The sequence below is a fragment of the Budorcas taxicolor genome, chromosome X, assembly GCF_023091745.1.
Source record: "Budorcas taxicolor isolate Tak-1 chromosome X, Takin1.1, whole genome shotgun sequence".
Taxonomy (NCBI): Eukaryota; Metazoa; Chordata; class Mammalia; order Artiodactyla; family Bovidae; genus Budorcas; species Budorcas taxicolor.
Window position 1 is genome coordinate 81,929,232 of NC_068935.1, and position 27,923 is coordinate 81,957,154.

The following is a 27,923-nucleotide window of genomic DNA, read 5'->3' on the forward strand; positions in this document are numbered from 1 at the left end:
TAGAGCTTTTCCATCTGCAGCTGCAAATAATGTAATCAATCTGATTTCAGTACATCCATCTGCATGTGTATGTGTATATATGCATAATTATAGATAATTTTACATTATTGGAATCATATGTCATGCTGCTTTGTAACTTTTGTATTCTACTTACCGATCTCATGGCCATCACTCTATGTCAATAAATATAAATGACAATGACTCATGATGTTCTCTTATATAAATAAGTTATAATTTAGGAAACATGCTGTTTTTAGGTTTTGTTTGATTTTTCTCTTACTAGTAATTTAATAAGACATCCTCATGATAAATGAAATTAATGAAGTAGTTAAAACAGTAATTGTATTGGAAGATTTTATGTGCCTCTCAGAAATCAATTGTAATAGAGCAAAATAAGCAGCAATACTAGTTGCTGCTGCTGCTGCTGCTGCTAAGTCACTTCAGTCATGCCTGACTCTGTTTAACTCCAGAGACGGCAGCCCACCAGGCTCCCCCAACCCTAATCTTGAGATATTCTAAATACAAAGAGGATAAACAGAAGATACATATTCTTTTTGAGAATACAGGGAACATTTACAAAAGTAAAGTATATATTAGGCTATACAGGAAGCCTCTCATATTCCAAGGAATCAATATCATATAGACTGTGTTCTCCAACCATGATAATAAAACCGAAAATTAATTATAAATATTAAAATATCCCATGTTTGGTAACTATCATAATGTTTAATATTCTTTGAGTTAAAAAAGGAAATACATTTTAGAATGGAATAATGAAGTTACTATACATCAGCATTTGTGGAAAACTATTTAATACTTGAAATATATTGGTCATCAAGCAAAGGTTAAAAACAAATTTGATGAGCATTTAATTGAATACATTGGAAATAGCAGAGAACACCCAATGTAACAAGACAGACTCAACATACAAGAGTTAAGGGTAGAAATTAAATAAGTTAAAAGATTACTAGAATAACAATAAAAATAGCAGAGATTATTAACAAGTCAAAATTGAAAGCCTGAAAAGTTTAGCAAGATAAACCACCTGTAGGACTGACGAAGGAAAAAGATGTAAAGAAAAAAATACAAATATAGAATAAAATAAATAGAATATTATAAATACAAAGGATTTTTTAAAAGACAAAAGAATTATCAATAGCTATATGATAACATATTTGAAGGATTAAATTCCTAGAAAATATAAAATTATAAAAGTGGCACAAGAAAAAAATAGTAGACTAATACATTTTATTTTTTTAACTACTTGCTTATTTTATTTATTTTTTAATATAAATTTACTTATTTTAATTGGAGGCTAACTACAATAGTGTAGTGGTTTTGCCATACATTGACTTGAATCCATCATGGGTGTACATGTATTCCCCATCCTGAACCCCCTCCCACCTCCCTCCCCATGCCATCCCTCTGGGTCATCCCAGGGCACCAGCCCTGAGCACCCTGTCTCATGCATCAAACCTGGACTGGCAATTCATTTCACATATGATAATATACATGTTTCAGTGCCATTCTCCCAAATCATCCCACCCTTTCCCTCTCCCCCAGAGTTCAAAAGACTGTTCTATACATCTGTGTCTCTTTTGCTATCTCGCATATAGGGTTATCATTACCATCTTTCTAAATTCCATATATATGCATTAGTGTACTGTATTGGTGTTTTACTCTCTGGTTTACTTCAGTCTGTATAATAGGTTCCGTTTTCATCCACCTCATTAGAACTGATTCAAATGTATTCTTTTTAATGGCTGAGTAATATTCCATTGTGTATATGTACCACAGCTTTCTTATCTATTTTTCTGCTGATGGACATCTACGTTGCTTCCATGTCCTGTCTATTATAAACAGTGCTGTGATGAACATTGGGGTACATGTTTCTCTTTCAATTCTGGTTTCCTCAGTGTGTATACCCAGCAGTGGTATTGCTGGGTCATATGGCAGTTCGGTTTCCAGTTTTTTATGGAATCTCCACACTATTCTCCATAGTGTCTATACTAGTTTGCATTCCCACCAACAGTGTAAGAGGGTTCCCTTTTTGCCACACCCTCTCCAGCATTTATTGCTTGTAGACTTTTGGATAGCTGCCATTTTGACCGGCATGAGATGGTACCTCATTTTGGTTTTGATTTACATTACTCTGATAATGAGTGATGTTGAGCATCTTTTCATGTCTTTGTTAGCCACCTGTATGTCTTCTTTGGAGAAATGTCTGTTTAGTTCTTTGGCCCGTTTTTTGACTGGGTTGATTATATTTCTAGAATTGAGCTGCAAGTGTTACTTGTATATTTTTGAGATTAATTCTTTGTCAGTTGCTTTGTTTCCTCTTATTTTCTCCCATTCTGAAGGCTATATTTTCACCTTGCTTATAGTTGCCTTTGTTGTGCAAAAGCTTTTAAGTTTAATTAGGTCAGATTTGTTTATTTTTGCTTTTATATTCAATGCTCTGGGAGGTGGGTCATAGAGGATCCTGCTGTGATTTATGTCAGAGAGTGTATTCCCTATGTTTTCCTCTAGGAATTTTATAGTTTCTGGTCTTAATCTATTTTGAGTTTATTTTTGTGTATGGTGTTAGAAAGTGTTCTAGTTTCATTCTTTCACAAGTGGTTGACCAGTTTTCCCAGCACCACTTATTGAAGAGAATGTCTTTTCTCCATTGTGTATTCTTGCCTCCTTTGTTGAAGATAAGGTGTCCATAGGAGTGTGGATTTATCTCTGCACTTAGTATTTTGTTCCATTGATCTATTTTTCTGTCTTTGTGGCAATACCATACTATCTTGATGACTGTAGCTTTGTAGTATAGCCTGAAGTCAGGCAGGTTGATTCTTCCAATTCCATTCTTCTTTCTCCAGATTGTTTTTGCTATTCGAGGTTTTTTTGTATTTCCGTACAAATTGTGAAATTATTTGTTCTAGTTCTGTGAAAAATACTGTTGGTAGCTTGATAGGGATTGCATTGAATCTATAGATTGCTTTGGGGTAGTATGCTCATTTTCACTATATTGATTCTTCCAATCCATGAACATGGTTTATTTTTCCATCTATTTGTGTTCTCTTTTATTTCTTTCATCAATGTTTTATAGTTTTCTATATATAGGTCTTTTATTTTTTTTTTTTAGGTCTGTATATTCCTAAGTATTTAGTTATTTTCATTGTAATGGTGAATGGAATGGTGAATGGAATTGTTTTCTTATTTTCTCTTTATGTTTTCTCATTGTTAGTGTATAGGAATGCAAGGGATGTCTGTGTGTTAATTTTATATCCTGCGACTTTACTATATTCATTGATTAGCTCTAGTAATCTTCTGGTGGAGTCTTTAGGGCTTTCTGTGTAGAGGATCATGTCATCTGCAAACAGTGTGAGTGTTTCTTCTTCTTTTCCAATCTGGATTACTTTTATTTCTTTTTCTGCTCTGATTGCTGTGGCCCAAACTTCCAAAACTATGTTGAATAGTAGTGGTAAGAGTAGGCACACTTGTCTTGTTCCTGACTTTACGGGAAATGCTTTCAATTTTTCACCATTGAGGATAATGTTTGCTGAGGGTTTGTCATATATAGCTTTTATTATGTTGAGGTATGTTCCTTCTATTCCTGCTTTCTGGAGGGGTTTTATCATAAATGGATGTTGAATTTTGTCAAAGGCTTTCTCTGCATCTATTGAGATAATCATGTGGTTTTTATCTTTCCATTAGTTAATGTGGTGTAGTAATGTGGTTGATTGTTTTGTGGATATTGAAGAATCCTTGCATCCCTGGGATAAAGCCCACTTGGTCATGATGTATGATCTTTTTAATATGTTGGATTTTCTTTGCTAGAATTTGGTAAGGATTTTTGCATCTATATGTTCATCAGTGATATTGGCCTGTATTTTTCTTTTTTGTGGCATATTTGTCAGGTTTTGGTATTAGGGTGATGGTGGCTTCATAGAATGAGTTTGGAAGTTTACCATCCTCTGCAATTTTCTCGAAGAGTTTGAGTAGGATAGATGTTGGCTCTTCTCTAAATTTTTGGTAGAATTCATCTGTGAAGCTGTCTCATCCTAGGCTTTTGTTAGCTGGAAGATTTCTGATTACAGTTTCAATTGCTGTGCTTGTAATGGGTCTGTTAAGATTTTCTATTTCTTCCTGGTTCATTTTTGGAAAGTTCTACTTTTCTGAGAATTTGTCTATTTTTTCCAAGTTATCCATTTTATTGGCATATAGTCGCTGATAGTAGTCTCTTATGATCCTTCGTATTTCTGTGTTGTCTGTTTTGATTTTTCCATGTTTGTTTCTAATTTTGTTGATTTGATTCTTCTCCCTTTGTTTCTTGATGTTTCTCCACAGTGAGGGACACCTGGAGAGGTACACAGAGTTACATGGAGAAGAGAAGAGGGCAGAAGGAGATAGAGTTGACCAGGAGGAGAAGAGGGGTATCAAAAGGGGAGAGAGCAAGCTAGGCAGTAATCACTTCCGTATGTGCTTTCCATAGTCTGGACCCCTCAGAGATGTTCACAGAGTTACACAGAGGAGAGAAGATGGAGGAAGGAGACAGAGGTGGCCAGGAGGAGAAAAGGGGGAATCAAAAGGGAAGAGACAGATCCATCTAGTAATCAGTTCCCTAAGTGTTCCCCACAGCCCAGAACATACTAAAGAGATTCACAGAGTTGGGTAGAGAAGAGGGAGCAAGGAGATAGAGGCGACCTGGTGTAGAAAAAGGAGATTCAAAAGGGGAATAGAGCAATCAAGCCAGTAATCTCACTCCCACGTCAAAATGGGTACTGAAGATTGGATTCTTAAAGGTATAAAATTGATAAGAAATACCAAAAAGCAAAGATTTAAAATCTAGAGTAGATGTTAGATTCTCAAAAATACAATATTAAAAAAACAAAATTCACAAAAATTATAAAATATATATATGAAATTTGCTTTAAAAGTAGGGGTTTTTTTTTGCAAGGTAATAGTAGCTTAGAAAAATGAAAATTAAAGGAGTAATAGAGGACTTAAAAATTAAAAAATTAAGTTTAGAAAAATGATAATAGTAAAAATATATCTAGGAATTTCTCTGGAGCTGTTGTGGATAGTGTGGGGTCAGTTCATTTTTCAGGTCGTTCCTTGATCCAGCTTATACTTCTCAAGATCTGTAGGCCCCTTCCTATGTGGTTGGTGCTAACTACAGGGTTTTAATCTGTTGCACCTGTCACTTCCAAAGCAGTTTCCTCTGTTTATTTTAGCTTCTTCTGTTTGCTGGTCTATTCAGTGTATAATTTCCACCCTGACACAAGGGGGCGATGGTGATCACTTTTTTAGGCTCACTTGTTCAGTGGTGCTGTGGGGAGGGAGGAACACTGGGAAGAAATATCAATGGCGTGTGTGGGGAATGCTCGCAGAGTTTTAGCTACTTTGGGTATGACCGCACTCACGGCGTGTGTGCTTTCATGGTCTACACTTCTCAGGCTCTAGGTTGCTGTGCTGGGAACTGTCTGAGGCAGGCCCTGGTTTGCTTGCCCTTCCCAGGTCTGAGCTACTCAGGTTCAGGTTCTTGGGTACTCCACAAAGGCACAGGCTCAGTGGGGCCTGTGTTTTGTGCACTTCCCAGGTCTGAGTAGCTCAGGTGAGCAGGTGCTTGGTGAGCACAGTCACCCCGAGGTGGAGGGTTCGTCTTATCACCTCCCCCGTCCCAGCTGCTCAGTTTTCCTGGGTGTACCACAGGTGTGCCTTCTCAGGTGTGCTGTGCGTCTCTTCTGGGGATCTGGTCTCTGGCTGTGACTCTCCCGGTGGATGTCAGCTATTCAGAATCCCAAGAAGTCTTGGTTAGCAATGAAGCCTGCTTGCATTTTGGTAGAGGATGCCTCTCTGGGGCCAAGATTGCCCCCTTCTGGCTCTAGCTGCCTCTGCCTGCCTGTCTCATGTGGGGAATGGGCCAGTCTGCAGCCTGCTAGCTCTGCTCAGTCCTTTGTTCTGTGAGCATTCCTGGCAGTGTCTTAGGTTAGAGCTTTTCACAGTACAGTTCCCTCTCTCTCTCTCTCTCTCTTTTTTTTCCTCTCTCTCTTTGACTATCCCACAGTCTGGGTTGCTATCTCATGTTAGTTCCCTCAGAGTGCCCTTAGGGCATTCAGGTCTGGTCCTTAGCCTAAGCAATGCATCCCAAGCCTCCCTGTCCAGCCCCCGCTTGCTTGTGGTGGATGCAAGCATCCTGCTTCTGCTCTGGGAGTTGCTGTTAGGCAGGTAATCTGTGGGGTTTAATTATTTATTTATTTTTCCTCCCGGTTATGTTGCCCTTTGAGATTCCAAGACTCACCACAGACCTGCCGGTGAGAGTGTTTGCTGGTGTTTGGAAACTTCTCTCTTTTTTAAGACTTTCTTCCCAGGAGGGATCTCCGTCCCTACCTCTTTTGTCTCTCTTTTTATCTTTTATATTTTTTCCTACCTTCTTTTGAAAACAATGTGCTGCCTTTCTGGGTTCCTGATGTCCTCTGCCAGCATTCAGAAGTTGTTTTGTGGAATCTGCTCAGTGTTCAAATGTTCTTTTGATGAATTTGTGGGGGAGAAAGTGGTCTCCCCATCCTATTCCTCTGCCATCTTGGGACCGCCTAGACTAATACATTTTAAAGAAATTGAAATAGAAGACAAAGATGTCCTCTTCTCTTTAATCACCAACAAAAGTGGTCCTAGTTGGCTTTGTTGGTGAGTTGTAACAAGCAATTAAGATAACAGTTAATTGTTATTGGTATATAAATTATTCCAAGGAATAACATAAGAGTGAAAGCTCTCAGAATAATTTATAGTAGTATCATAATTTTGATTTCAAAAATGAGATAAAAAAATCATCCCGTTTTGCTTATGGACATAGGTGAACTCTGAAGAATGAAATTAAAAAAGCAAAACAGAGACATATTTCATGTTCATGGATAGGAAAACAATGTCAAAATGTAAGTTCTTTCCTACTTTAATGTAGAGATTTAGTGCAATCCAAATCAAATTCCTAGCAAGTTATTTTGTGCCTAACAGCAAAATTAATCTGAAGTTTATATGGAAAGGCAAATATACCTAGTAGCCAACACAACATTTGTGGTTTTGTTGTTCAGTTGCTCAGTCATGTCCGACTCTTTGCGACCCCATGGACTGCAGCACGCCAGACTTCCCTGTCCTTCATCATCTCCTGGTGCTTGCTCAAACTCATGTTCATTGACTTGGTGATGCCATCCAACCATTTTGTCTTCTCACACCCACTTCTCCTGCCTTCAGTCTTTCCCAGCATCAAAGTCTTTTCCAATAAGTAAGCTCTTCACATCTGGTGTCCAGGGTATTGGAACTTCATTTGTGGCTTAGAGGAACAAAATTGGAAGACTAGCACTATCCAAGAAGGGGATGACAGAGGATGAGATGGTTGGATGGCATCACCGACTCAATGGACATGAGTTTGAGTAAACACTGGAAGTTGGTGATAGACAGGGAGGCCTGGTGTGCTGCAGTCCATGGGGTGGCAAAGAGTCGGACACGACTGAGTGACTGAACTAAACTGAACTGAACACTCTGGCTACAAGGCTTAATATAAAACTATAGTAATCAAGACACTGTGGTATTGGAGAAAGAATAGACAAATCAATGGAACAATCTCGAAAGCCCAGATATAACACATATAAATATGGTCAACTGATCTTTGACATCATGGCATCTGGTCCCATCATTTCATGGCAAATAGATGGGAAAACAATGGAAACAGTGAGAGACTTTACTTTTTTGAGCTCCAAATAGAGATGGTGACTGCAGCCATGAAATTAAAAGGCACTTTCTCCTTGGAAGAAAAGCTATGATCAACCTAGACAGCATATTAAAAAGCAGAGACATTACTTTACCAACAAAGATCTGTTTAGTCAAACTACGGTTTTCCAAGTAATCATGTATGGATGTGAGAGTTGCACTTTAAAGAAAGATGAGTGCCAAAGAATTGATGCTTTTGAACTGTGGTGTTGGAGAAGACTCTTGAGAGTCCCTTGGACTGCAAGGAGATCCAACCAGTCCATCCTAAAGTAGCTCAGTCCTGAATACTCATTGGAAGGAGTGATGCTGAAGCTGAAACTACAATACTTTGGCCACCTGATGCAAAGAGCCAACTCATTGGAAAAGACCCAGATGCTGGAAAAGATTGAAGGCAGGGGAGAAGGGGATGACAGAGGATGAGATGGTTGGATGGCATCACTGACACAGTGGACATGACTTTGCGTAGGCTCTGGGAGTTGGTGATGGACAGGGAAACCTGGCATGCTTCAGTCCATGGGATTGCAGAGTCAGACACGACTGAGTGACTGAAGTGAACTGAACTGATCTTTGACAATGGAGCAAAGAAAATACAATGAAGCAAAGGTAATCTTTTCCACAGTTGATGCTGGAGTTGCATGACATTCACAGACACACACAAAAGAATCCACATGAAAAGAAACCTTACCACTTCACAAAAATTGACTCAAAATAGGTCATAGGCCTAAGTATAAAGTGCAGAATTTTGAACCTTCTAGAAGATAAAATAGGCAAAAAAAAACTAGATGATTTGGGGGATGATGATGACTTTTCAGATACAATATCAAAGGCATAAATCATGAAAGAAATAATTGTTAACGTAGACTTCATTAAAATTAAAAACTACACCATTGAAAACAATGTCAAGTGAGTGAGAAGACAAGCCAAAGACCGTGAGAAAATATTTGCAAAAGACATCTGATAAAGATATATATGGACAACTCTTAAAGATCAACAGGAAGAAAGCAAACAACTGGATTAAATATGGGCTAAAGAACTTAATAGACACCTCGCCAAAGAAGATATACCTATTGAAAAATTACCATATGAAAAGATTTTCTGCATCATGAAAGGTATTATTGAAACAAGAATAATAATCTCTGTAAAGGAGATACTCCTTTACACCTGGTAAAATGGCCAAAATCCAGAACACTGATGAGGGTGTGAAGCAACAGGAACTTTTATTTACCAGTGATGGGAATGTAAAATGGTACAGCTACTTTGGCTTCCCAGGTGAGGCTAGTGGTAAAGAATCCACCTGCCAATGCAGGAGACATCCGAGACTCAGGTTCGATCCCTGAATCAGGAAGATCCCCTGGAGAAGGGCATGGCAAACCACTCCAGTATTCTTGCCTGGAAAATCCCATGGACAGAGGAGCCTGGTGGGCTACAGTCCATAACTGTCGAGTCAGACATGACTGAAGCGACTTAGCAGGGACAGCTACTTTTGAAAACAGTTTGGCAGTTTCTTAGCAAACTAAACATACTTTTATGAACCAGCACTCCTTGCACTCCTTGAAGGTGCTGAAAACATATTCACTTAAAAATCTCCACATAGATGTTTATAGCAGCTTTATTCATAATTGCCAAAATCTGGAAGCAAATAGGATGCTCTTCAGTAGGTGAATGAGTACATAAATTGTGGTACATAGAGGCAATGCAATAGTATACACCACTGAAAAGAAATAAGCTATCAAGCCATGAAAGGAAATGAAGGAAATGTAAGTGCATATTGCTACGTGAAAGAAACCAATCTTCAAAGGCTACGTACTCTATGGTTTCAATTCTGTGACACTGCAAAACTATGAAGATAGTAAAAAGATCAGGAGATGATGGGGGAAATAATGAATAAGTGGAGTACAGAGGATTTTTAGGGCAGTGAAAATATTCTTTATTTTACCACTATAATGATGGATATATGTCATTATGCACATGTCCATACCCATGGAATATACCACACCAAGTGAACACAAATGTTAGCTATGGAATTTGGGTGATTATGTGTTAATGTAGTGGTAACTACATCAGTGGTAACAAATGTACCACTTTTGTGGGGGATGTTGTTATTGGGGAAGGCTATACTTGTAGGGAGTAGGTGGGAACTTCTGTAGTTTCTTCTTAATTTTGCTGTGAACCTAAAACTGCTTTGAATAAATAAAGTCTTGGAAAAAAACAAAGACTTCTTTTACTTAATGAAAATAGAATGCTGAAGTATTAGCTAACTGAATCCAACAACAAAAATACACACACACACATACAACCACACACTCACACATTGAAGATATTGTGGTTCCAGATCCTTAAAGTGATTATTGCAATAAAATGAGTCACATGATTTCTTTTTGTTTCCCACCGCATATAAGTTATACCTACAGTATACTGTAGTCTACTAAGTATTCAATAGATTTATGTCTAAAAAAACAATGTATATAGCTTAATTTAAAAATAATGCTGTTGGAGAAATGATTGTAGTAAACTTACTAAACATGCGGTTGTCACAAAACTTTAATTTGCAAAAAACACAATCTGCGACGTTAAATAAAGCACAATGCAATAAAACAAGGAATGCATATATATGTGTGTGTGTATGTACATGTATATCAGGAATATATACATGCACACATGTATATCAGGAATCCAAGGAAATCATCCTTAGAAATCAGTCATGTAATTCACTTAATTTTTAGTGTAAAGGAAAAAAATTTTATAGTTATCTTCAACTAGAATTGAACGGAAAATTCTTAACTTGATAACGGTTATACAGATATTCCTCAACTTAGTAATGACGTTCAGCTTTATAGTGGTTCAATACTCATTCAGTAGAAGCCATAATTCAAATTTTGAGTTTTGATGTTTTCCCTGGCTAGCCATATGTCAAACAGTACTCTTTTTCAATACTGGCAAGCTTCAGCTCCCAGTCAGCTATATATACATTCATGACGGTAAAAAACAGATACACTTACATCCATTCTGTACCAACACAACCATTCTGTTTCTCACTTTTAGTATTCAGTTCAGTGCAGTCACTCAGTCCTGTCCGACTCTTTGCGATCCCATGAATCGCAGTATGCCAGGCCTCCCTGTCCATCACCATCTCCCGGAGTTCACTCAGACTCACGTCCACTGAGTCTGTGATGCCATCCAGCCATCTCATCCTCTGTCGTCCCCTTCCCCTCCTGCCCCCAATCCCTCCCAGCATCAGAGTCTTTTCCAGAGTCAACTCTTCTCATGAGGTGGCCAAAGTACTGGAGTTTTAGATTCAGCATCAGTCCTTCCAAAGAAATCCCAGGGCTGATCTCCTTCAGAATGGACTGGTTGGATCTCCTTGCAGTCCAAGGGACTCTCAAGAGTCTTCTCCAACAACACAGTTCAAAAGCATCAATTCTTTGACACTCAGCCTTCTTCACAGTCCAGCTCTCACATCCATACATGACCACTGGAAAAACCATAGCCTTGACTAGATGGACCTTTGTTGGAAAAGTAATGTCTCTGCTTTTCAATGTGCTGTCTAGGTTGGTCATAACTTTCCTTCCAAGGAGTAAGCGTCTTTTAATTTCATGGCTGCAAGCACCATCTACAGTGATTTTGGAGCCACCAAAAGTAAAGTCTGACACTGTTTCCACTGTTTCCCCATCTATTTCCCATGAAGTGATGGGGCCGGATGCTATGATCTTTGTTTTCTGAATGCTGAACTTTAAGCCAACTTTTTCACTCTCCACTTTCACTTTCATCAAGAGGCTTTTTAGTTCCTCTTCACTTTCTGCCATAAGGGTGGTGTCATTTGCGTATCTGAGGTTATTGATATTTCTCCCGGCAATCTTGATTCCAGCTTGTGCTTCCTCCAGCCCAGCGTTTCTCATGATGTACTCTGCATATAAGTTAAATAAGCAGGGTGACAATATACAGCCTTGACGTACTCTTTTTCCTATTTGGAACCAGTCTATTGTTCCATGTCCAGTTCTTATTGTGGCTTCCTGACCTGCATATAGTTTTCTGAAGAGGCAGGTCAGGTGGTCTGGTGTTCCATCTCCTTCAGAATGTTCCACAGTTTATTGTGGTCCACACAGTCAAAGACATTGACATAGTCAATAAAGCAGAAGTAGATGTTTTTCTGGAACTCTCTTGCTTTTTTCATGATCCAGGGGATGTTGGCAATTTGATCTCTGGTTCCTCTGCCTTTTCTAAAACCAGCTTGAACATCTGGAAGTTCACGGTTCATGTATTGCTGAACCCTGGCTTGGAGAATTTTGAGCATTACTTTACTAGCATGTGAGATGAGTGCAATTGTGTGGTAGTTTGTGCATTCTTTGGCATTGCCTTTCTTTGGGATTGGAATGAAAACTGACCTTTTCCAGTCCTGTGGCCACTGCTGAGTTTTCCAAATTTGTTGGCATATTGAGTGCAGCACTTTCACAGCATCATCTTTCAGGATTTGAGAGAGCTCAACTGGAATTCCATCACCTCCACTGTCTTTGTTCAGAGTGATGCTTTCTAAGGCCCGCTTGACTTCTCATTCCAGGATGTCTGGCTCTAGATTAGTGATCACACCATCATGAAGATCTTGGTCATGAAGATCTTTTTGTACAGTTCTTCTGTGTATTCTTGCCACCTCTTCTTAATATCTTCTGCTTCTGTTAGGTCCATACCATTTCTGTCCTTTATCGAACCCATCTTTGCACGAAATGTTCCCTTGGTATCTCTAATTTTCTTGAAGGGATCTCTAGTCTTTCCCATTCTATTCTTTTCCTCTGTTTCTTTGCATTGATCACTGAGGAAGGCTTTCTTATCTCTTGTTGCTCATCTCTGGAACTCTGCATTCAGATGCTTACAGCTTTCCTTTTCTCCTTTGCTTTTCTCTTCTCTTCTTTTCACAGCTATTTGTAAGGCCTCCCCAGACAGCCATTTTGCTTCTTTGCATTTCTTTTCCATGGGGATGGTCTTGATCGCTAACTCCTGTACAATGTCATGAACCTCCGTCCATAGTTCATCAGGCACTCTATCTATCAGATCTAGTCTCTTAAGTCCATTTCTCACTTGCACTGTATAATCATAAGGGATTTCATTTAGGTCCAATAAAGTAGACTGGATATAATGCAACCTTCAACAAATTACTTCACCTTTTTTGAACCTTAATTTCCTTTACAATGTGAACTTTTCAGGGTTGTGAAGACTTAATGAGATAAGGATTTTAAATACCTAGCAAACTGCCTGGCCTGATTTAGGCCTGAGTTAATGTTAGCTTCCTCTCTGACATTTTTCCCTCTGGTTAAAATACATATTCCTCTTTTTTAAAAAAACAAATGAATTATCTCTATTTTTTAAAATTAATTAGTTGATTTTTTAATTGAATGATAATTGCTTTACAGAATTTTGTTGTTTCCTTTCAATCCTCAACATGAATCAGCCATAGATATACATATGTCCCCTCCCTTTTGAACCTCCCATCAATCTCCTTCCCTATCCCACCCCTCTTGGTTGATACAGTCCCTGTTTGAGTTTCCTGAGCCATACAGCAAATTTCCATTGGTCATCTATTTTACGTATGGTAATATAAGATTGCAGGTGGTGATTGCAGCCATGAAATTAAAAGACTCTTACTCCTTGGAGGGAAAGTTATGACCAACCTAGATAGCATATTAGAAAGCAGAGACATTACTTTGCCAACAAAGGTCCGTGTAGTCAAGGCTATGGTTTTTCCAGTAGTCATGTATGGATGTGTGAGTTGGGCTGTGAAGAAAGCTGAGCGCCAAAGAATTGATGCTTTTGAAGTGTGGTGTTGGAGAAGACTCTTGAGAGTCCCTTGGACTGCAAGGAGATCCAACCAGTCCATCCTAAAGAAGATCATTCCTGGGTGTTCATTGGAAGGACTGATGCTAAAGCTGAAACTCCAGTACTTTGGCCACCTCATGAGAAGAGTTGACTCATTGGAAAAGACTATGATGCTGGGAGGGATTGGGGGCAGGAGGAGAGGGGGATGACAGAGCATGAGATGGCTGGATGGTATCACCAACTCGATGGACATGAGTCTAAGTGAACTCCGGGAGTTGGTGATGGACAGGGAGGCCTGTTGTGCTGCAATTCATGGGGTCGCAGAGTCGGACACGACTGAGCGACTGAACTGAACTGAATGTAAGTTTCTATGTTTCTCTTTCCTTATATCTCTCCCTCTCCTCCCCTCTCCCCATGTCCATAAGTTTATTCTCTATGTCTGTTTCTTCATTGCTGCCCTGTAAATAAATTCTTCAGTACCATTTTTCTAGATTCCATATGTGTGCATTAGAATATATTTATCTTTCTCTTTCTGACTTACTTCACTCTGTATAGTAGGCTCTAACTTCATCCACCTTACTAGAACTGACTGAAATATGTTCCTTTTTATGGCTGAGTCATATTCCATTGTGTATATGAACCACAACTTATTTATCCATTTATCGGTCTATGGACATCTAGGTTGCTTCCATGTTTTAGCTATTGTAAATAGTGCTGCAGTAAACAATGGGATACATATGTCTTTTTCAATTTGATTTTCTCAGAGTATATACCTAGGAGTGGAATTGCTGGGTCATATGGTGGTTTCATTCCTAGCATTGTTTAAAATTAATTTATTTTTTATTGATGGATAATTACTTTACAGAATTTTGCTGTTTTCTGTCAAACCTCAACATGAATAAGCCATAGATATACATATATCCCCTTCGTTTTGAACCTCCCTCCCATCTCCCTCCCCATCTCACCCCTCTAGGTTGATACAGAGTCCCTGTTTGAGTTTCCTGAGCCATATAGCAAATTCCATTGGCTATCTATTTTACATATGGTAATGTAAGCTTCCATGTTACTATTTCCAGTGTTCTTGCCTGGAGAATCCCAGGGACAGGGGAACCTGGTGGGCTGCCGTCTATGGGGTCGTACAGAGTCGGACACGACTGAAGCGACTTAGCAGCAGTAGCAGCATGTTACTGTTTCTACTCTTTCCATACATCTCACCCTCTCCTCCCCTCTCCCCATGTCCATAAGTCTATTCTCTATGTCTGTTTCTCCATTGCTGCCCTGTAAGTAAGTTGTTTGGTACCATTCTTTCTAGATTCTGTATATATGTGTTAGAATAAGGTGTTTATCTTTTTCTTTCTGACTCACTTCACTCTGTTCTAGCTTCTAGGTTCATCTACCTCATCAAAACTGACTCAAATGTCTTCCTTTTTATGGATGAGTAATATTCCATTATGTATATATACCATGGCTTCTTTATCCATTTCTGTTGATGGACACCTAGGTTGCTTCCAGGTTCTAGCCATTGTAAATAGTACTGCAATGAACAATGGAATACATGTGTCTCTTTCAATTTTGATTTCCTCAGGGTATATGCCTTGGAGTGGGATTGCTGGGTCATATGGTGGTTTTATTCCTAGTTTTTTAAGGAATCTCCATACCGTCTTTCATAGTGGGTATATCAAGTTACATTCCCACCAACAGTGTAAGAGCATTCCCTTTTCTCCATACCCTCTCCAGCATTTGTTGTTTGTAGACTTTTTGAGGATGGCCATTCTAGCTGGTGTGAGATGATATCTAACTATAGTTTTGATTTGTATTTCTCTAATAATGAGCGATGTTATACATCTTTTCATGTGTTTGCTAGGCTTTTGTCTGTCTTCTTTGGAAAAATGTCTGTTTAGGTCTTTTTCCCACATTTTGATTGGGTTGTTTGTTTTTCTGGTATTGAGTTGTATGTGCTGCTTGTATATTTTGAAAATTAATCCTTTGTCAGTTGTTTTATTGATTTTCTCCCATTCTAAGGGTTGTCTATTTACCTTGCTTATAGTTTCCTTTGCTGGGAAAAAGCTTTTAAGTTTAATCAAGTCCCACTTGTTTACTTTTGTTTTTGTTTCCATTACTCTAGGAGGCGGATCAGAGAGGATCTTACTTTGATTTATGTTATAGAGTGTTCTGCCTATATTTTCCTCTAAGAGTTTTATAGTTTCTGGTCTTATATTTACATCTTTAATTCATTTTGAGTTTATGTAAAAAGCACATTCTTGACAGATAAGAGGTCACTCAGTTTTGCCTTGACTTCCTGACCAGCAATAGATTGCCTCTAGAAATAAACCATGGGTGAGGTATATATTTTTTTTTTCCTGTGTGTCACTTGCTTTGCCTCATCTAATACTTGGCACGCTATAGGTACTCAGTGAGTTTAGATTTCCTATGTGACAACACAAGCCTTTTACATGAATTTCCCAATGTGGTGCTGAGAGCATTGCAGGATGCCAGCATTAGTCTGTGACAAGCTAGCATTCTTAGTGCTCCTTTGGAGACTGTGTGATTTCTATTAATTGTTGTGCTGAGAGGCAGAGAGCTTAACACAAATAACGAGTGAGTCATCCATCCCTCATAAGGCTTTTCAACTCCTGATTTTCAGTTAAGCCTTGCAGGATTTTTCCATATCTTTAACATCATCTTTTAACATGTAGTACTGAAATGCTTAAACAGTATCAAAAAACTTATAATTTACAGAGTCAGTCTTAGATTCCAATTTTCTTCGAAATGTTTTACTTATTATTAGACTGTCTAAATGCATTGTAGATTAACATTTGAAAGGCATATTCACTGTTGAATATTGTGTTCCTTCTTCTTTTCAAAAATTAATGTAGTTAATACATGTGAAAAATATTGAGGAGAGAAAAAAATTAACTGGTATACAGGTGAATTTTAAGTGTCATTGTCTGAGCATTAGCTCCCAGAGCCTTTAGCTATACCAATAGTAACTACCCTTTGCGTAGGTGAAGTTGTTCAAGGTTATATTTGAAGAAGCTGAAACTGCTGAGACAAAATCCTGACTTGCTTTTCTGACACTGTGTTGTTCATTCTCATTTCTGAGCAGATTGAATTAAAATCACAGACATCTTACTCTTTACCTTCTCTCCCACCTCTAGGAGCGGAAAAAGAAATTTGAAAAGGATGGAGAGAGGTTTTATTCCTTGCTGGATCGGCACTTACATCTGTCTTCCAAAAAGAAAGAATCTCAGTTACAAGAGGTATGTTCAAAAAGCCTGTCCCTGCCTTCTATTAACAGGTATGCCTTGGTACATGGCAGGTTCCTATTGCAAGGGTTGTCTCTTACTCTGCCTCAGCAGAGAACCATGTATAATGGTTGTGCTTGCAGATTCAACTATGGCCAGGGTCTCAGGACTCCTGAGTTCTTAAGTCAGCTCCTCCACAAACTCACAGTGTTACTTTGGATAAGATATTTCTTTCTTGGCCTGTTTCTTTGTCAAAGGAAGTGTGGTACTACTCACAGATCCCTTCCAGTTCTAAGTTTCTGATTCCAGATGAGGTTATAGAGTTAAATTAGCATTGTAGGACAGAAGATGGTGGAGGAGTAAGATGGGGAGATCATCTGCCTCCCCACAAATACATAAAAAATTCATCAGAATATGGAACAAGTCCTACAGAACAACTTCTAAATGACAACAGAAAACCCCAAACCTCCAAAAAAGGCAAGCAAATCTCCTCTGAATGAGGTAGGACAAAGGATAAACACACACTCAAACACACACACACACACACACACACACACACACAAAGACAAAGGACTTCAGGGCGGGAGCTTGTGCCCCAAGAGAGGGAGGGAATCATGAAGGAGGAAAAGTTTCTGAGCACTTATAAAGCCCCTCACAGGCAAGACCAAGAGGGGAGCTGTGAAACCTCAGAGTGCTGTGCAACAGCAGTGACTCAGAAGGCAAAATACTGAGAAAGCTGCCTAACAGCACTTCTCGGCCCATAAGCAGCTCACAAGCCCCAACCTGGAATTGGGGAGTAGCCGTGCAGGGAGCCAAGCCTCCAATGAAGATTCCAGGGAGAGGTAGGGGGCTGGTGGCCATGACGATATGTGCTGAGAGTGCTACTTTGACAAGGCTGAGGAATTAGACATGCCTGCCACTGCCAAAGCCAGGAAAGGTGCTGGAAGCAACAGATAAAACACTACTGATACGTTCCCAGTCCCAGAGGTTGCAGCTAGCACCAGGCCATGAGCAGGCACAGGTTACTGCCCACACCTTGCAGGGAACTTAAACAGCTTGGCTCTTTCTAGAGACCCATGAACTGGGGTCCCTAGACCCCTGTTTTCTCTGGGAAAATTCACAAGCTGCCTTAGACTGTAACAGCATCCAACAGCTTACTACTTTCACAGGCATTCCCCTGTACAACTTATATGTGGCTGACATATCCTCCTCTCTCCCTAGCGCAAGAGAGCCAAGTGAGCATTAATGAGCCTCAGCCTTCACTCTCTTTTGTCCAGGTGGGGAACAGACTGTGAACTCTAGGAGAAACTGAACTTTAGGAGCAACTATAAACTGAAATGAGGCCAGATGTGATACTGACTCCATGCTGCCCACAAGTTTCAGAGACCTTCCTAGAAGTATTAGAAGACTTCGGTATAGGTTTCACTGAGTATTCTGGGCTGCCGAGTGTTGCCTTCATCACTAGTATAGGGAACTTGTCTTTTGCGTTGTGTGGCTTGTGAGGTCTTGGAGCTTCAATAGGCAATGAGCCTGAACCCCTGAGGTAGAGACGCAAGCCCAGGGCTTTGAACCACTAGAGTACACCTGACCCTAGGGAACATTAATGGATGAGAGACCCCCGAAAGGCCTCCATCTCAACACCAAAGCCAAACCCACCCAAAGGATAGCAAGCACCAATACCCAGATACCCCATGCTAATCCTTCAAGAAAACAGAAATAAAACATTACACACTAGCAGACAGGCTGCCCAAAGTGACACTGAACCCATAGACACCCCCAAACCTACTACTGGACATGGTGCTACCCATCAGAGAGATGAGATCCAGCTCCATCAACCAGAACACAGGCACAAGTCCCCCCAACCAGGAAACCCTTACATGGCACTGGTCCAACCTCATTCATGGGCGACTGACTCCACAACTAAGAATAATGACCTTGAGACTTTATTATTTTTTTAAAAAATCACAATCTTCATTTCCATTATATACTTTTACCTCTGCACTGGCCTTCTGTGGTGCTGTGGATTTTTTTTTTCCTTTTTGAATTTTTTTGTTTTTCTTCTGTTTGAATTTTTAAAAAATTATTCTTTCCTGCTGTAGTAGTTTAATATATTTAAATCATTTTTGCATACTTCTATTTAATCTCACTTTTCTTTTTTCTTTTCTTCCTTTTCTTTTTCTTTTTTTCCCTTATTTTATTCTTCTTTTTTCATCATGTTTGTTAATTTGTTTTGTTTTCTTTGCTTTATTCCCCAATTGGCACTCTGCTTTCGTTCTGTTTTCCAGTTTAAGTTTTAATTGGCTCTGTTTTTAATTGATTGATATATTTTTGGTTTCCTTTGTTTGCCAAGTCAATCTCTTGTACTTTAATTTCTTTGGAATATTTTTGTTATGTTTGTGTGTGTGTAAGTATGTATACGTGTTCCACTATTTTTTTAATTATCTGTCTGATTTGTATTTACCATTTGTCTGGGTTGGTCTTTTGTTTCTTTTAATGTTTTGTTATTTATCTCTGTGTGTTTGTTTTAATCCCATTGAATACCATAACAAACAACTTGAGGAATCTCAGTCCCTTGACCAGGGATTGGGCCTGAGCCTTTAGAGTGGGAGTACTGAATCCAGGACCTCAGAGTGCCAGAGAACTCCTAATCCCAGGGAGTATTAATTAGTGAGAAATTCCATGAAGGCCTACACCTGTATACAAAACCTAGTATCACACAGCTGCTGATGGCACCCAGTGCAGGATGCCTCACCCAAGCAACAAAGAAGACAAAAACACAAAAATAATCATCAGCAGACAGTATTCTCTCAGACACTCCAAAATATATCACCTCACACAACCCTGCCTATCAGAGGGGAGAAAATGCAGGCGCAAGTCACCCCCAACATGAAGGTAACACCAACCACTAGACCAACCTTAACGATTGAGGGCAGAACCCAAAAGGAAGAAGAAATACAACCATAAAGCCTTGGAAAAGAAGACCTCAAACACATTAAGTTAGAAAAAAATGAAAAAACAGAGAAATATAGCACAAATGAAGGAACAAGGTAGAATTTCACAAGACCAAATAAATGAAGAGAAAATAGGCAAACTACCTGAAAAACAATTCAAAGTAATGACATTAAAGACATACTAAGGCCTCAAAAATAGAATGGAGAAAATGCAAGAATAAATTAACACAATTAACAAGGACCTAGAAGAAATAAAGAGACAAATAGCACAATTACTGAAATTAAAAGTACTCTGGAAGGAATCAATAGTAGAATAACTGAGGCAGAGCAGATAAGTGAGCTGGAAGATAGAATGGTGGAAATAACTGCTGAAGAGCAGAATAAAGGAATGGAATCAAAATAATTAAGGATAACCTCAGAGACATCTGGGACAATGTTAAATGCACCAACATTCTAATTATAGCGATCTCAGATGAAGAAGAGAAAAGTAAGAGGTCTGAGAAAATTTTTGAAAAGGCTATGGTAAAAAAAATCTTCCTTAATATGGGAAAGAAAATAGTCAATCAAGTCCAAGAAATGCAGAGAGTCCCATACAGGATAAACCCAAGGAGAAACATGTCAAGACGCATACTAATCAAACTAACAAATAGTAAATACAAAGAAAAAAAATTAAAAGCAGCAAGGGAAAAGGAACAAGTAATGTACAAGGGGAAACCCATATGATTAACAGCTGATCTTTCAGCAGAAACTCTGCAGGCCAGAAGGAAATGGCAGGATATATTTGAAGTACTGAATGAAAAAAAATCTATAACCAAGATTGCACTACCTGGCAAGGATCTCATTCAAAACTGATAGAAAAATGAAAAGTGTTACAGACAAGCAAAATTTAAATGAGTTTAGCACCACCAAACCAGCTTTACAACAAATGTTAAAGGTATTACTATAGGCAAGAAACACAAGAGAGAGAAGAGACCTACAAAAACAAACCAAAACAATTATGAAAATGCCAGTAGGAACATATATAAAAATAATTACTTTAAATGTAAACGGATTAAACACCACAACTAATAAACTCAGAGTGGCTGAATGGATACAAAAACAAGACCCATATATATAATGTCTACAAGAAACCCACTTTAAGATCTAGCGACAGATAAAGACTGAAAGTAAGAGGATGAAAAAAGATGTTCTATGCAAATGGAAATCAAAAGAAAGCCAGAGTGTCAATTCTCACATCAGACAAAACAGGCTTTAAAATAAAAAAATATTACAAGAGATAAAAAAGGACAATATATAATGATCAAGGGATCAATCCAAGAAGACATAAAAATTTTGCATATTTATGCACCCAACATTAGAACACCTCAATACATAAGGCAAACTCTAACGGACATACAAGAGGAAATTGACAGTAACACAATAATAGTAGGCGACTGTAACATCCCCCTTACATCATAGGACATATCATCAAATTAGAAAATTGACAAAGAAACACAAACCTTAATTGAAACTTTAAACAAAATGGACCTAATTGATATTTTCAGGACATTCCATCCAAATGCAGAAGAATACACTTTCTTCTCAAGTGAACATGGAACATTCTCCAGGGTAGACCACATCTTGGATCACAAATCAAGCCCAAGTGAACTGACGAAAATTGGGATCATATCAAGCATCTTTCCTGACCACAACACTGTGAAACTAGATATCGGTTACAGAAGAAAAAAGACTGTGAAAGCACACACATGGAGGTTAAACAATACATTTCTAAGTAACGAATAGGTTACTGAAGGAAGAAGGGAAGTTAAAATATTTCTAGGTAAAAAATGACAGCAAAAATATGACAACCCAAAGCCTGTGAGATGCAGCAAAAGCAGTTCTAAGAAGGAAGTTTATAGCAATACAATCTTACCTCAAAAAATAAGAAAAACATTGAATAGACAAATTAACTTTATGTGTCAAATAACAGCTGGAAAAAGAAAAACACAAAATATCAAAGTTAGTAGAAGGAAAGAAATCATAATGATCAGAGCAGAAATAAATGGAAAGAAATGAAGGAAACAATAGTAAAGATTAATAAAACTAAAAGCTGGTTCTCTGAGAACATAAACAATATTGAAAAAAACCATTGTCCAGACTCATCAAGAAAAAAAAGGCAGAAAAGTCAAATGAAAAAAATTAGGAATGAAAAAGGAGAGGTTACAACAGGCAATGCAGAAATACAAAGGATCATAAGAGATTATTAAGAGCAACTATATGCCAAATATGGACAAGCTGGAGGAAATGGATAGATTCTTTGAAAAGTTCAGCCTTCCAAGATTGAACCAGGAAGAAGTAGAAATTATGAATAAGCCAATCACAAATATTGAAATCAAAACTGTGATAAAAAGTCTCCCCATAAAACAAAAGCCCAGGGCCAAATGGCTTCAGAGAATTCTGTCAAACATTTAGAGAAGAGCTAATGCCTATTCTTCTGAAACTCTTCCAAAAAATTGCAAAGAAAGGAATACTTGTGAATACATTCTGTGAGGTCACCATCACCCTGATGCCAAAACCAGACAAAGACATCACACACACAAAAAGAAAATTACAGGCCAATATCACTGATGAACATAGATGCAAACACCCTCAACAAAATTCTAGCAAACAGAATTCAACGAAAGATTAAAATATCATGCACCATGATCAAGTCAGGTTTATCCCAGTTATGCAAGGATTCTTCAATAGACACAAGTCAATCAATGGGAGACATCATATTAATAAATGGATAAAATCCATATGAAAATCTCAATAGATACAGAAAAAAACTTTAACAGAATTCAATACCCATTTATGATAAAACTCTTCAAAAATTGGACATAAAAGGAACTTAACATAATAAAGGTCATATACAGCAAACCCGCAGTGAACATTATTCTCAATGGTAAAAAAACTGAAAGCATTCCCTCTAAGATCAGGAGCAAGACAAGCCTGCCTACTCTCGCCACTATTATTTAACATAGTTTTGGAATTCTCAACTATGGCAATCAGAGAAGAATGAGAAATAAAGGGAATCCAGATTGGAAAGGTGACTAAGATTGGAAAGAAAGAAGTGAAACTCTATCTGCAGATGACATGATATTGTACGTAGAAAATCCTTAAGATACTATAACAAAATTACTAAAGCTAATCAGCAAATTTAGTATCACAGGATACAAGATCAATACACAGAATGCCCACCATCAAAAAATCCACAAACTAGTGCTGGGGAGGATGTGGAGAAAATGGAATGCTCTTGCACTGTTGGTGGGAGTGTAAATTGATACAGACACTATGGAGGACAGTATGGAGATTCCTTATAAAACTAGTAATAAAACTACCATATGACCCAGCAATACCACTTCTAGGCATATACCATGAGGAAACCAAAATTGAAAAAGACACATGTACCCCAATGTTCACTGCAGCACTATTTACACTAGCTGAGACATGGAAGCAACCTAGATGTCCATTGACAGATGAGTGGATAAAGAAGCTATGGTACATATATACAATGGAATATTACTGAGCCATAAACAGGAACACATTTGAATCAGTTCTAATGAGGTGGATGAACCTAGAGCCTATTATTCAGAGTAGGTTAAGTCAGAAAGAGAAAAACAAATATCATATATTATACACACATGCACATATATATATATATGGAATCTAGAGAGATGGTACTGATGAACCCATTTGCAGGGCAGAAATGAAGACACAGATAGAGTGATGGATGTATGGACACAGTGGAGGGGAGGAAAGAGAGGGTAAGACAAATGGAGACAGTAGCATGAAAGCATGTATGCTATGACTTGTAAAATGGATAGCCATTGGAAATTTCCTGTATGACTCAGGGAACTCAAACTAGGGGTCTGTAACAACCTAGAGGGGTGGGAAAGGGTGGGAGATGGGGAGGAAGTTCAAGAGTGCAGGGACATATGTGTACTTATGGCTAATTCATGTTGATGTTTGGCAGAAGGCAAATCAATATTGTAAAGTAATTATTCCTCAATTTGAAAAATTTAAAAAGATAACTAGCATTGCATTTGATAGGTCAGGAATAGATATGCTTTTTTCTGTGAGGTTTTCCAACAGTAAGTTTTTTATTTTAGGTTCTGCACTAGGTCTACAATCACAGAAAACTAAACAAACTGATCATATGGATTGCAATCTTGTCTAACTCAATGAAACTATGAGCAATGCTGTGTAGGGCCATCCAAGACAGATGGGATATGGTGTAGAGTTCTGATAAAACATGTTGGACTAGAGAAGGGAATGGCAAATTACTTCAGCATTCTTGCTGTGAGGACCCCATGAATAGTATGAAAAGGCAAAAAGATGTGACAATGAAAGATGAACTCCCCAGGTTGGTAGATGCCCAATATGCTATTGTAGAAGAGCAGAGAAATAGCTCCAGAAGGAATGAAGAGGCTGGGCCGAAGCAGAAACAGTGCCCAGTTGTGCATGTGTCTGGTGGTGAAAGTAAAGTCCTATGTTGTAAAGAACAACATTGCATAAGAACCTTGGACGAGGTCAGTGAATCAGGGTGAATTGGAAGTGTTCAAACAGGAGAAGGCAAGAGTGAACATTGATATTTTAGGAATCAGTGAACTAAAATGGATGGGAATGGTCCATTTAATTTAGATGACCATTTTATTATACTGTGGGCAAAAATCCCTTAGAAGAAGTGGAGTAGCCCTCACAGTCAACAAAAGTGTCTGAAATGCAGTACTTGGGTGCAATCTCAAAAACGATAGAAAGATCTCAGTTTGCTTTCAAGGCAAACCATACATCACAGTAATCAAATCTATTCCCTAACCACTAATGCCAAAGAAGCTGAAGTAGAGCAGTGCTATGAAGAACTGCCACACATTCTAGAACTAACAACAAAAAAGATGTCCTTCTCATCATAGGGGACTGGAATGCAAATGTAGGAAGTCAAGAGATACCTGCAGGAATAGGAAACTTTGACCTTGGAGTACAAACTGAAGCAGGGCAAAGCTAACAAAGTTTTGCCAAGAGAACACATTGGTCATAGCAAACACCCTCTTCCAACAAAACAACAGAAGACTCTAAACATGGACATCACCAGATGGTCAATACCAAAATCAGATTGATTATATTCTTTGCAGCTGAAGATGGAGAAATTCTATTCAGTCAGAAAAAACAAGACCTGGAATTGACTGTGACTCAGATCATGAACTCCGTATTGTAAAATTCAGACTTAAATTGAGGAAAGCAGGGAAAACCACTAGACCATTCAGGTATGACCTAGGTCAAATCCCTTACGATTATACAGTGGAAGTTACAGATAGATTCAAGGGATTAGATCTGATAGAGAGAATACCCTAAGAACTATGAATGGAGGTTTATAACATTGTATAGGAGGTGGTGATCAAAACCATCCCCAAGAAAAAGAAATGCAAAAGAGCAAAATGGTTGTCTGCAGAGGCCTTACAAATAGTTGAGAAAAAAAAGAGATTCAAAAAGCAAAGGAGAAAAGGGAAGATATACCCATCTGAATACAGAGTTCCAAAGAATAGCATTACTTTGCCAACGTCTTAGAAGTGTTCTTTTTGTCTTAGAAGTGTTCCATGTGAGTAAAATCAGATTGTGTGAGCTCCACAGAACTATCAGAGTCCCACATTACTTTGCCAGCAAAGGTCCGCCTAGTCAAGGCTATAGTTTTTCCAGTAGTCATGTATGGATGTGAGAATTGGACTATAAAGAAAGCTGAGTGTCGAAGAATTGATGGTTTTGAACTGTGGTGTTGGAGAAGACTCTTCAGAGTCCCTTGAACTGCAAGGAGATCTAATCAGTCCATCCTAAAGGAGATCAGTCCTGAGTGTTCATTGGTAGGACTGATGTTGAAGCTGAAACTCCAATACTTTGGCCACCTGATGTGAAGGGCTGACTCATTTGAAAAGACCTTGATGCTGGGAAAGATTGAAGGTGAGAGGAGAAGGGGGCTACAGAGAATGAGGTGGTTGGATGGCATCACTGACTCAATGGATATGAGTTTGGGTAAATTCTGGGAGTTGGTGATGGACAGGGAGGCCTGGTGTGCTGCAGTCCATGTGGTCGCAAAGAGTTGGACATGACTGAGCAACTGAGCTGAACTGAACTGATGCTGGTTCTTTAGACTGTGTTTATTGGTGTATTTCACTTTTTTGTACACTTTGTAACTTTTTGTTGAATGCTGAACATGATGCCCTGGGTAAAAGGAACTGAGATAAAAGGATGTTATTATGTGGTTTTATGCTTATCTGACTAGGATTTAGACTGTGCTTAATTTGCTATAACTGCTCTTGCTAGAAGCGAAAATCTCGTCTGGTATCTTTGTGTTTTGTCTTCCCTATTGTCTTTGGATTTTTTTAATTGATTAATTTATTTATTTTACTTTACAATATTGTATTGGTTTTTTAAGATATCTTAAATAAGGTCTGACACTTGTTGCAGCAACAGGCTTCTGCTTCTGGGCTTCTGCTCTGATAATCTCAGATTCTCTGTATTCAACTATCTATCCAATTTTTGAGACAGTTGTTTTTCCTTTGACTTCAGTGGTCTGTTGGTTCTAAGAACAGTGGTTGATTCTCAGTTTAGCTTTTCCTTGTATGAGGATGAGCACAATAACTTCCAAGCTTCTTATTTTTTAGGCCAGAAACCAGATATCGTGCATCAGTCACTTTTTCTATCTTGGCTTCACGTTTCCTATTTGTAAAATAAAGGGATAAGATCACTGCTTGGTAGCATAATTCTCTTCCAGCCCTAGCATTCTGTTGAATCCATAAACACTGACTTGCACGAATGACTATGCCAATATGTGACATTTATTACCCTTCTTCTTCAGGCAGACCTCCAGGTGGACAAGGAGAGGCACAATTTCTTTGAGTCATCCCTTGATTATGTTTATCAAATCCAGGAAGTTCAAGAGTCTAAGAAGTTCAATATTGTGGAGCCAGTAAGTTCTAATGATGAATGGTCTAAAAATATTTACCAAATGTCAAGTAAATGTAGCGAACTTTGATCATAAAATTGGAGTCTCAAAGAATATGAACATAGTCAATGCTTAATAATGAATGTCAAAGAAATAGACACACTGGCTTGTGTTATTCTTGCTCTCCAACCGATGTTCTCTCTCTCACTCTTCCTCACTCTTCCCCACATTCCTTCCTCCTCTGATTTCTCTCTATAGCTATGATTTTTCTTTATATTTCTTTTCCTCCTCTCCTTTCTCTTGTTCCTTGATTTTTTGTCACCCTTCATTTTACCTTGTTCTCCTCTCTTCCTTTCTCTCACACTTTCATAAGGTTTCTGAAAATACCCATCATATCCCAGACACTGTTCTAAGAATGCATGTTTCTTGCATTCAATGACTTCCCATTCTATTTTTACTTCTATCCTTTGAATATTTTTCTAATTAAATATCCTTAATATATTATAGAAGATGATGTACTGTGGTTTGATAAGTATTTTGATTTTTAGCAACTTTCTTTTTTATTATAAAAACAATGTAAAAACAGTTGCAGAAAAAGCTAGAAAAAAATTTTAATATGTGTAAAACAAATACAACATATCCCCCATACAGAGATGATCACTGTTAATATTGTGGTGTTTACCTCCTGAATTCTGTGTGTCTGTTATATTCTTTTGTTTATCTATTATGCCTATGTGCTTGTTGGTGTGGGTGTGTGTACACATGTGCATGTGTGTGTACACATATTACACATAAGCCTGTATATCTGTGTACATGTTATCTGTGATCACAGCTGTATATATCTGTATATATACATTTGCAAACAAATATTTATTCATTCATCCAATAATCATTTATTGAGCCTCTGTTATATGCAGGCACTGTGCTAAACACTGGGTATCATACAGTGAAAAAGACTCAGTTTCTGTCTTTGTGAAGACTACATTTTCATGGGGTGGAAAGAAGGATACACATAAATAAAATAATTTGTGTTATGCTGCTGCTGCTGCTGCTAAGTCACTTCAGGTGCGTCCCACTCTGTGTGACTCACTAGACGGCAGCTCACCAGGCTCCCCCATCCCTGGGATTCTCCAGGCAAGAACACTGGAGTGGGTTGCCATTTCCTTCTCCAGTTTGTGTTATGATAACGGCTAAAACAAAGAACAGGAGCAGACA

At 38.4% G+C, this 27,923-nt stretch overlaps 1 protein-coding gene across 1 annotated transcript in view; it reads left to right on the plus strand.

The window, feature by feature from the left end:
* The window catches only part of OPHN1 (oligophrenin 1), a 597,166-nt gene that overhangs the window by 265,613 nt on the left and 303,630 nt on the right, over nt 1–27,923 (plus strand). Inside the window, exons 5-6 of the mRNA XM_052663238.1 lie at nt 16,716–16,817; nt 26,622–26,732. Coding sequence (XP_052519198.1) covers nt 16,716–16,817; nt 26,622–26,732 — 213 coding nt within the window. The remainder of the gene's footprint in view (nt 1–16,715; nt 16,818–26,621; nt 26,733–27,923) is intronic.